A 12,077-nucleotide genomic window follows, 5' to 3' on the forward strand; every position below is an offset into this window, starting at 1 on the left:
ATATAAGCAAGTGTGGTATGAGAATAAAGAAAGCAACATTAACAAGAGACCAGGCTATGTGTCGTTCTTGCGGGTCGAGAGCGACAAATGGTTCCGAAACCCGGGAGATATTAAGAAAAATAGAAAAACTTTGCAAGGGACAAGTCCGCAGGTAAGCGGGGTAAAACCACGACAAAGGTGGTGGGAAACTTGTACAAGTCCGCAATAAGAAGCGGGGCGGCCATAGAGCCGGGATTTCACAAGTCCGCAATAAGAAGCGGGGCGGCCATAGAGCCAGGATTTCACAAGTCCGCAATAAGAAGCGGGGCGGCCATAGAGCCGGGATTTCACAAGTCTGCAATAAGAAGTGGGGCGGCCATAGAGCCGGGATTTTACAAGACCGCAATAAGAAGCGGGGCGGCCTTAGAGCCGGGATTTAGCGGCGAGTATACGCTGAACAACCATTAGGTTGGGATTCTAATTATGGGATCTGAACTGTCAAAGTCGAGGTTGGAGGGTGCCCTAAAGGACCTTCTAAAGGCCAATGGCACGCCGTTAAAAATGAGAACTGCTAGGATATTCTTGAATACAGTTGAGACCGTGGCACCTTGGTTTCTGGATGAGGGCTTGCTAAATATTCCCCAATGGGACCATTTAGGCGAGGATTTTAAGAAGAGGGATAAGAACAAACCATTGCTGCCGGGAACGTTAGTTAGATGGACTCTAGTCAGAGGGTGCCTGGGAGGACGTAAGCCGAGATGTAACTCAGCTATTCAGGAGGGCGCTGAGGCACTCGAGGAAGTGAAAGAAGAACGCTCATTTCGTGCTTCGGAAAGGAGCAGTTCTTGCGAAGGGGAAGAAGAAATGTCGGGGGGAGGAGCTAGAGCGGAAGTTCAAAGTAAGACTAGGCCCTCCCTGTTCAGCAGTGACCCCTAATGCTCCGCCTCCCTACAATCCCTTGGCGGAGGAGATGACATGTAAATGTCGTCCCTCTGCCAGTGAGGATTGGAAGACCGCATCGAGGGGGACCAATAGCAGTTCAATGTTCCCAGTTCTAGAGGACCAAAATCATCAACGATATCACCAGCCCTTGGACTTTAAATTAGTTAAACAATTAAAGGAAGCGGTCATGCAGTATGGCCCTCAGGCAGCATTTACTATTTCTCTAGTGGAGTCCATAGCAGGCATGAATTTAATCCCCGAAGATTGGGGGAATTTAGCAAGGGCAGCCCTCTCTGGAGGGCAATATTTGGTCTGGAAGACAGCATGGCAAGAGTATTCCCAGGATGTTGCACGGCATAATGCCACAGCAGGCAATCCACAATGGAATCTGGATATGCTTATGGGCATGGGGCCATACGCTGGTAAACATAACCAACTGCAATACAACCCTGCCGTATACATGCAGATTGCAGCTGCTACTACTAAAGCATGGAAGACCCTCCAGGGCAGTGGGGACTTGCAGGGTCAACTATCTAAGGTGATACAAGGACCAAATGAAGCATATGCTGATTTTGTTGCAAGATTGATGCAAACAGCTGGGAGAATATTTGGGGATGTTGACACAGCCATGCCTTTAATTAAACAACTGGCCTATGAGCAAGCCAATAAATGGTGTAAAGAGGCCATTAGGCCATGGAAAGCTAAAGATTTAAGCACATACATCAAGGTATGCAGGGATATTAATGACAGCGTTATTCAAGGACAAGTACTTGCTTCAGCCCTTACTCAAGGCCCGGATCCTGTATTAATCTGGAGCAGAGGCTCCGTTTGTGTTTTCCCACAGGACAAAGAAGAAGTGCCGATTTGGATTCCAGAGAGATTGGTCCGGAAAGCCCCTGAGAACGAAGATGAGGACAGAGGAAGCCGTAATCCTCCTACTGTCGTGGGGGACTCTGATATTCCTAATTCCCCCGAAGGCGACACGTGAATTATGGGCTATTCTGAAAGCTTGGCCCTATCCTTTACCCTTAACGAATTCTTCCTTTATTTCCCCCCGTTCTTTACCACCAATCAAACCCTAGGCTTAGCTGAAATACTGAGTGTTGGTTATATTGTTCCTTTTTCTGCGCTCTGTGTTACCCCTGTAAAATTCTCTAGCCTTAGTCAGATTAGCAATTCCTCCCGACTGCTCTCCCGATATTTACAAGGCACCTGGTCTGAAGACTTTCAAAATTTTACACAGAGCCTTCTTGCTGAGATCACTAAGGTTAATAGTACTTGTGTACGGCCCACATCATTTCCAGACATACTAAATGCACTCGGCAATGTTTCTAACTTTACTGAACAATGGGCTGGAACGATTGGTCTGCTTGTCCTTCTCCTCATTGGCATGCTACTTCTCACTAAGAAAATATGTCAGTGGAGATGACAACATCAGGAGCAAAAGCAAGCCCTAGTACAAGCTCTGCTGGCGATCGAAGCTGGAACATCCCCCCAAATATAGTTAAGCATGTTGGATCAGTAGTCAAAGACGGGTAAGATCAGTAGAGAAACATACCAACCTAAGACAGGACAGAGATCATCGATATCTTGTGTCTGATGACGGGTAAGGATGTTTTCTGCTACTGACAACCTTAGACAGGCACGATCCCTGCCATAAAGCAAAAAAGGGGGAGATGTTGGGGACTGCCTGTGGCCAAGGAAGTTCCCACCATTGCAAGATGGTGCCTGGCCAGGTGCCAAAACAGACCTCCATGTAAACAAGTCAATATCCACGGCAGCCCATGTGGGGGAGGAAAAGCAGATCCTGGATAGACTAACTAGGGGAAGCCTAGCAGCAGGTCTGTGATTGGATGTCTTGAGAATATCTGTCTTCTGATAGGGTGCCCTACTGCATATAAGCAAGTGTGGTATGAGAATAAAGAAAGCAACATTAACAAGAGACCAGGCTACGTGTCATTCTTGCGGGTCGAGAGCGACAACAGAGCCCAAACATGAGTAGCACATGCTAACCTAAAGATAGAACTATAGTGGGAATATTCCAACCAGGAATAGGAGGTTCCACATTCTGACACAGGGAAGATGGGAACAACGGAATCATGTCCAGCAGGCGGTTGGAGGAAGGTTTAATTGTTCCAGTGTAAAATGAGAAAAAAGGCCATATCACTAAGCTAGATGAGAAGTTAGCACACCTGTGGTTGTTGAAGTGGAGATTTGATGAACAGAATAAACAACTGAAACCATAAAAAGAGAAGCAGGTTTCTAAACTCAAACCCATGGTTTATAACCCCTAAGTATAGCACATCTTAATGTTATAAGAAACTCTCTTGTCAACAAAGATAGAATGTTCATGGATAAGTGACTGGGGCTATTTTCTCCCCTTTTGTGATCTACACAGTGATTTTAATTATAATAACTCATTTAAATTGGAGATCTAGACAGCTGGATATTAGGAACTCAGCACTGGGAAAACCCAATAGAGACCAAAAAAAAAAAAAAGAGAGAGAGAGAGACAGAGAGAGAAAATGACAGCCAAGCACTTGTGTATAATTAATCTCTCCTGTGACAATGAAAACAGTTCGATAATTTCTGTGTCACTGATATGCTAGTTGAGGAAAAACAAAAGAATAAACATAGATGCAACAGCCAAGTGCTATTAAAGTCAACTGATCTGACAAGCTTCTAATACCAAGGGTGGTTGACAACTGAGAAAAAAGCCGAGTTATCTTCAGAAAGCAGGCAAATTTCATTCTGCTCTTTCCCCCATGCATGGATGCAGATAACTCCATTTGAAAGGGAAACACTGTTAGAACCTGATTTTCATCTCCAGGGCAGGATCCCTGAAGGAAAAAAACCAAACCATTTTATTTGCACAAGGCTGAGGGCCAGTGACAAGTTTGACTCTCCAGAACAGTGACTCTGGAGTATTCTTTTTCCACTGCAGGAAAACCTTCACTCACTAGAAAGCACTACACCAACTCCTGGTTACAGAACATTTCATACTTTCATAACAAAAACAGATACTTCACTTAAAAGAAAACCATGAAAGTGAAAATGATCACTGAATTAGCTGAACAACTCAAATAACACTCAGGAACAGCCACAACTAAATCAAAAATTCTATTCAGCTAATAAAAAAAGAGAAAACATTGGCCATTTATCTGAATAGTTTCAGGTTGTCCTTGCCTGACATACACGAAATAATTATGCTTGTGAGAAAAATGTACTCTAAACACTTGAAAAATACATCAATTGTATCTCACTAAACAAATGTGTAACTTTTGGTCCTATGGTTTTCAGTCAATGGACTATGGAGTTTTTTACTTTTCAACCAATCAAATAAAGTATCAAATACCACAGTTTAAGAAAGAGCCAAGATGACATTTCAAGTCCATCATCTGGCTTGAGTAGAATTAGTCCTTTATAATTGTTGAAGAAAGATGAATGATTAAAGAAGTGTATAAGCTTATTCAAACAACTGTTGCCCATGTCATCATATGAAATAGTTTCTAGAACGTGTGTGCTCACCTGTCACCCTGGATATATCAGGTAGGTAAGTTCTAAATCCTGAGGATCATGTCGGGGAGCTCCCTGCAAGCTAGCTGATCAAAATCTCCATTCAGTTTCCAATCATGTTTCTAAGGAAGATTTTATGATGAATAAATAAAGTCTTTGGCGCTATATATATATATATATATATATATATATATATATATATATATTTAAAAAGACTATTTATTTGTTTATTTGACAGAGAGAGAGAAAGAGAGATCACAAGTAGGCAGAGAGGCAGGCACGGGGAGAAAGTGAGAGGAGGAGGGAGAAGCAGGCTTCCTGCTGAGCAGAGAGCCTGATGCAGGGCTTGATCCCAGGACCCTGAGATCATGACCTGAGCTGCAGGCAGAGGCTTAACCCACTGGGCCACCCAGGTGCCCTAATCTTTGGCTATATCTTAAAACCAAAATACTTTGGAAGAAGAATTGGTAAAATATTTATTTTAAATAACTATTATCTGTTATTTCAAAAAAATAAGGACATTTAAAACTCTTACTACAACTTGCCCCTAAAGAACTACCCTCAGCACTTTAATATTCATTGTTGTATATTTAAACTATTTTTGAATAATTATCAGTCTACAATAGTTATTTTCCATCTCCCAGAAAGATGGGATTCAGACATGTTCCAATTTGGCAGAACTCAATTTGCTTTCAAAATGCCTATCCAATGAAATTCCTCTTTGGATTTCAAATCAATACCCTGACAGGGGTTTCCAAGATTGGCTAAATTGATGACCACGTGCTAGAGGTTTTCCATTTATATTACGTTTGGATCAATGCCGATGATTTGATTGGAATAGGAGCAGCTGCACATAAAATGTCTTTGGGGTGAGAGAGATTTGTCACGCTCTACTCTGATAAGAACTAAAATTGGGGAGTGTGCATTTTGAAATGTTCATGGTACCACATTAAACTGCTATCAAATAGAAGCAATTACAAAGAATTAACATGAGCCCCAAATCAAAATTCGAAAGAAGAAAAGCACACAGTTTAAAAGGAAAAACATCAGGAGAAGGAATCACAAAAGCTTTCCCGTGTCATGTTTACAGCTGGATGGGAAGAGGAAAAACACTTCTTCGCAAGTGCATTCCCACTAATGCCCATCTCCCAAACACCTCAGCCTGATTTCTTCCTCTCTGCTTGTCAACATCCTTGCCCCCCACCCTCACTCTCCACACCCAGAATCACCCCAGGAACGCTAATTAGCAGCAAACCAAGGCTTTTATACAGTCCTGTTTTACACAATCTTTCCAGAAAGCCTGAAAGGAAACCTCCCAGTTTATGCTTTTAGTGCCAAGGTTTTTAGCATTACAAATGATAAATCCTAAAGGTAAACTTACCATAAAAAGTCAATTGTCCCCTTGCTACATTTTTCCCTCTTGAATTTTCAGCTACACATTCATATAAACCAGCATCTTCCTGCTGAAAATTGGGGATTTCAAGAATTCCATTTGACTTGTGTCTTCTGGCTTTCCTTGCTATAGGCTTTCCATCAGCTCTTCTCCAGATAATAGTTGGTACCGGACTGATAGTGAGAATAAAAAGGAGTACATTAAATTAGAGAAAACTGTACCTTTTATTTGAACCTATGCTTCCCATAACCCCTTTCTTCTTGGTTCTAAACATAGAAGCTTGCCTTAGACAGTATTCCCAAACTTCATTCATTCACATATCACTATTATGATTTTAGCTATATCCACATTTCCAGTATTACTATTTATATATTAAGTGTTTTTCTTAGAATCAAATAAACTTTCTTAACCTTAATAAAAATATATAATATTATCTCTAAAGTAAAAAAACAGATTTTACATGCTTGCATTTTTTAGTGTAACTGTTTTTTTTCCCTAAATCATAAATATGAAAATAGAAATATCTGAGCACAAATGTGTCAGATTGAAGATGACTGCACTTTCACATTCTTCCCATACGAGGTCCAGGTTCTCCTCTGCCTTAAACCTCCTGGGTTGTTTGTTGACTTTGAGTAATGAAATAAGACAGAAGTGATGTTGTGTCAGTTTTAAGGGATGGGCAAGAAGAAACTGGCAGCTTCTACTTTCCGTCCCTTGGAATATTTTTTATAGAATCTTACCAACTTATAGCAGCAGCTGACTAGGAGAGTGGTTTGGGGAAATTTTACTTAAAATAGTAAGATAAGGAAAGAAGCCATCAGTGGGGTCTTTATGTACTCTCAAAGCATCTATCACCCTACAGCCATAACTGTGAGAACACATCTTAAATTGCAAGGAGGGCATCATTGAGTCTGCAAATCAACGGTTGAGCAAGCTACCTACAGCTTTTAAGAGTGCAGCTTCCTATCAGGGGATACAATTATTTACTTATTTATTTTTCACAAAAACACACACAGAGAAGTAATTGGGCTAAAGACTTGCTAATCTTCTGTGGAAAACCTGAGATGGTATTTAAAAAATTAAAGCCATCAATTCTAGTACACTTGTTTTAGAACAATTTAAGTTAATTCAACAGACACTAACTCAAAATGCAGAAATGGCTCTATCAAAAGTACATTATGGGTGCCTTTACATTTGATGAGATATATACTTAATACATGCCTTTACAAATAACTGTACTTAGACACAGTCTTCCTGCTCTTAAGTGGGCAATGATGATGTGTTTTGGCAGCTGGATATGCGTACCCAAACAGTTCTGTGCAGACTGGAGGAGCCCAATTTTGGTCTTTTGTTTTTATTCCAGTGCCATTCAAGCAGTGTGAATAGAGTTTAATTCATACCCCCTTTGAAATATGAACGATTTGAGTTTTGCTCTTTTTCCAAAAAAGATTTTTCAAGGTGTCACCTTGTATAGTTTACCAAATTTATACCTAGCTTATCCAGCTACCTGTTTCCACCTTTTCCCTGGATTGCATTTCCTAACGTATATATTTAAAATAAAAAATGGGCCCACGCTATAATGTTTAGCAATCTGTTTTTACTCTCTTAGCAATAAACCATGGGTATTTTTTCTGTCTCATATGTTGCTGTACAACTTGCCTTTTAATGTCTGCACAGTGTTCAGTCCTACAGATATGTCATAATTCATTTCATGTGGTAAGTTTTCAGTATACAAAGATTTATCACTTTTTGCATTGTGCCAAAGTAAAGATACTATTGTAGCTCACACAGCCCAACTTAAAAACATGGAAACCAAAAGAATCCTTTTATTAGAGCTGAAAATACAATGATAAAAAGGAACATCTTTCTTCTATGGCTGGTGTGAAGTGCAAAAAAAATATACGGAAACAGATTAGGTGCTGATACTGAGGTTGAGCATGTTAGTGTTGTTGCATTAGTCAACATTTGGGCACAGGGTGAGGATGGGAAGTTAGCGACGGGCTAGCTAGAGAGAGGGAGTAGGGTGTAGAGATTAATGTCAATCATTAAAATCACAGATGATCTATAAATTTCATTTCAGAAGATAGTGTGCATCATTTATGCCAAATCCTTTTTTCAGTGTTACCGGGAAAATCTTAACTGATCTGTTTTTCATTTTCTTTCTGCCCTCACAAAGATAATCTATGGAAAGGTTAACTGGATCCCAAGTAGGCTTATCACTCCACAGATGTAATAATAAAGTGAATAATTTTCAGATGTAAGATCTTACCTATCTTTAGCTAGAATAGAAGGAAATCCAAACTAGAGAGAAGAGACTGGGTATTTAAAAAGAATTTCCAGAAAAGTCTGATGCATCCTCTCTGAACTAGGGCAAGAATGAAAGTCCATATTTTCCCAAAGAGTCAGCTTGAGTGTATCTCAAATGAAGGCCATTGTTTTCCTGTCATTCTGGGTTAGACAGCGTGCACATTACAGGTCACAATAATAGAACAAAATACTTTTTCAGAATTGCCCATTCTCTTCTCCTTTGTGGCCGTGTCAATTGTGGCAGCCTAATCCCCCTTGTGCCATTACATGTCCCCTCTCAGTGGTGAGAGGGCAGAATCAAAGATGCATACATAGAATTACCAAAAGAAAGGCTTGTCTTGCTTTTCATTCACCTCAGAAACCACTGCTGTGAACAGTGCACATAAAATTGTCTACCTGCCCCAGCTGAAGGGAGGACAAGATGGAAGAGAAACCAAAACTTACTTTCCTAAGGCAAAGCATTCCAACTTCACTGTTGTTCCTTTGGCAGTCGGCACAGTTTCTGGGAAGTGCACTTCTATTTTTGGCTCATATTCACCCATCACCCCTGTGAATAAACAAAGGAACTAAGTCTCTGAGGTTCTTTTTAAATGTACGTAAGTGTTCTTCTGTTAATGTAGGATGCTCTCATACATCATTATGTGCGCAATTAATTTCTTCATTTAAAGCTGGTTCTATCTCTAACCAGCCTTGAATTGTGGCTCTTCTCCCAGTTACTGCTAGGGGAAATTTTGTATCACAGTGCTGTACCATCTGCTAGGATCAAATTCTCCATGCATTCAACTTCACTTATCAAAAAACATTTTTTTCTTTTCTTTTCTTTTTAAGGCAGTTATGGACCAAAAAAGGAGGGGAGAGATAATGTCCTAGTCATCAGGAAAATAAAATAAATTACTGAAAATATTGTAGAAAAATTTTAAGTATTCAAAAAAAAAAACCTCCATGATTGATTCGATCTGTATAAGAAAAAAATCTTAATAATCAATTTGTGACCACAAAATACTTTATTATTCACTTTCAACACCAATCTGATCCAAGCATAAATTAGTGCACAGAGGATAACATCAAATGCCAGTATTAGTATATTCTGAACCAATGTAAAAAGGACAGTAGGAAGTAACTATAAAAAGTAATCTTAAAATTATACCCACCTTCTTAACGGCATGTTTACTTTGAAGGTTATATTCTCCCATTTTCCCATATCTTAGAAAATGTAAAATTGTGGCCAAGGTAACATAACCTAACAAAATACTTTTTCTATGTCCATATTTTAAGTCTAAATATCTAAGTGCATACTTTACCTAAGTCCATACTTTATAACTGAAGACTTACCAATTATTTCTTATCAATGCCTTCTTGTCCCCATCTCCCACTGCTCTAACTGATTGAATACATTTATTTCTATTCAATTTCTAATCCTTTTCCATGGTCTCTGATTCAGCTGTGCCAGTATGAAGTTTGGAATTACCTAACTTAGTAAGAAATGATAGGCTCCTCCATTTCACCTTTTAGGTATTATACAGTTCCAGGAATAAAGACCAAGGGATTCAGAAGAAAAGGTAAAAGCAAGGAACAGATGATGACAGGTACAATGACAGAGGGAAATAATTTCATTCATTTTGCAGAGATGATTCTTTTTGATGCAGCTTTAATGTTTGGGAAGCATCAAGGGGATTTCCTTAATGTGTAAAAAGAAAATCAAAAGTGTCAGATGACACAGCTGTCTAGCTAGGTTTGCTATGAGGTATGTCATCCAAAGTGCGAAGTTGAACATACCTGTTTATTTTTTTCCTTTCATAGCATGATAGGGAGGATTGGATTTGGAAGGGACCTTTGAAATAATTTAGTTGAGCATTTTTAATCTTGGCATCCATGGATTCATACTTTCCCACAGAGTGGATCTGTAGCTAGCAACCTATTCTCAAAAGGGGCACCTGGGTGATACAATCAGTTAAGTAAGTGCTAAACTCTTGGTTTTGACACAGGTCATGATCTCAAGATCGTGAAATTGAGGCCCACGTCCAGCTTCTTGCTTAGTGCGGAGTCTGCTAACACTTCTCTCCCTCTGGCCGCGATGTGTGTGCACTCTCTTTTTCTCTAAAATAAATGCATCTTAAAAAAAGGGGGGAGGGGGGATTCTAAATCACTTCTCCCAGAATTAAAATCGGTCCTAATCTGTCTTTCCCTTTTGTGAGCAGGGCTATAATCTCAAAGAGGTCAAGCAGTTTGTCTTCATTTTTACAACAATCTAGTTAGTGTTCCAGGTTGCAGCTCTGGTCCCTGATTCCTCTTTTATTGTTGGCTCTCACCCCTGTAATGAATAACACTACAAAACTAGATTCAAATACACAAAATCCATGCTTGCCACATTCAGTTACAAATCCATTCCCTCCTTTTTGGCCGGGCTGAGTTCTCATGCACTTCAATTTGGGTTTGCCTTTCTTTGAGCATTTGCTACCGAGCGGGGCCAGTAAAGAAGTGGCGCTGGTTTATGCTGGCATTCGCGCACAGCTGCTGAACTTGCTAACCAACGTCGAACCGTTGACTCATCATCCCATAAATATCAGCAGTATGACTCTGAGTGCAGGAACAAGTTAACACCCTTTACTGCGGCGTGTATGGTTACGTACTCCAGGAACAAGGCTAATTAAAAAAAGAATTGCTTTGAGAAAAAGAGGTCTTTTGTGCTCTCAGGAAATCAAAACAATCTGCATTGCAGTGTGTCCTGTGTGGGAGGGAGATGAGACAATACTGCTAAAATACAGAGGGCAAGGCTGTTTCAGTAGCCATCAGGGTTCCCCCTGCCTCCTCCTTCAATAAACATTACATATACACTAGGTTTCTTTAACCCAGCTCTGAAAGATATACCAAGGAAAAAATATATCTCACAGGACCTTTTTCAGAAACTGAAATATCACTGCAATGCAGAGACAGAGTGGAAGATCCCCAGCCCTGTTCTCTCCTCATCCTAAATGCCTATGTACCAAGGCCCAGACTCCAAGTTCACTCCTCCAGGATCCTTCTTCTCCTCTGTCCGGCCTATTCTCCATCCCACAGTGGCCTTTAAATGACCAGATAGCAACAAAACCTCTTTACCTCAGTTCCCAGTGTTTCCCCTGACTTCTTTAAAACACACACACACACACACACACACACACACACACTTATGGAGGTATGATTTACATATAAATACCTGACCAATTTTAAGTGCAATTTCAAAGATTTAAGTTGACCAAGTTGTGAAGCCATCACCATAATCCAGTTTTAGAGCATTTCCAACACCCATGGTCCTTCCTGACTGTTCACAATCAAGCCTCAGAACTTGTTCTAGCCCCAGGCAATAACTCTAATCTGCTTACTGTCTCTGAGAGTTTGCCTTTTCTGGAAATTTCATAAACATGGAATTAGGCACTCTGTGTTCTTTTGCATCTGGACCCTTTCACTTGGCAGAATGTTATCAAGGGTCATCCTTGTTGCAGTATGTATCAGTAAATCGTTCCTTTTTATTGCTGAATAGTATTCAACTGTTTGGAGATACCACATGTTATTTATTTGTTCCCTGGTCATATTAGCAACAAGGTAACACGAAATGAGTGGCTTAAAAAGAAAGAAAGGTATTCTCCTACAGTTCTGGAGGCTAGAAGTCATAAATGAGGGCCATGACAGGGCTCCACGGCCTCTGACACTCTGGTAGAATCGTTCCTTGCCTCTTGCTGGCTTCCGCTGGTGGTTGTCCATCTTGGGTGGTCCTTGCCGTGCAGCTCTGTCACTCCAGTCTCTATACCTGTCATCATGTTCTGTGTGTCTTCTTATTGGATTTTTACAATGACATCAGTCATATTGGACTAAGGACCCGCCACCACACATAATGAATTCATTTGAACTAATTATACCTATAAAGACTCTATTTTCAGAAAAGGCCATATTCTGAGGTGGGGGT

At 40.3% G+C, this 12,077-nt stretch overlaps 1 protein-coding gene across 7 annotated transcripts in view; it reads right to left on the bottom strand.

Moving 5' to 3' along the window:
* Window positions 1–12,077, bottom strand: part of CNTN4 (contactin 4) — a 952,026-nt gene that overhangs the window by 167,544 nt on the left and 772,405 nt on the right. For all 7 annotated transcript variants that reach the window (XM_044253128.1, XM_044253130.1, XM_044253132.1 and 4 more), the window contains 2 exons: window positions 8,582–8,684; window positions 5,819–6,003 (listed from right to left, as the gene is read on the bottom strand). In XM_044253128.1, the coding sequence (XP_044109063.1) occupies window positions 5,819–6,003; window positions 8,582–8,684 (288 nt within the window). The remainder of the gene's footprint in view (window positions 1–5,818; window positions 6,004–8,581; window positions 8,685–12,077) is intronic.

The sequence above is a fragment of the Neovison vison genome, chromosome 6 (assembly GCF_020171115.1).
Source record: "Neovison vison isolate M4711 chromosome 6, ASM_NN_V1, whole genome shotgun sequence".
NCBI lineage: Eukaryota > Metazoa > Chordata > Mammalia > Carnivora > Mustelidae > Neogale > Neogale vison.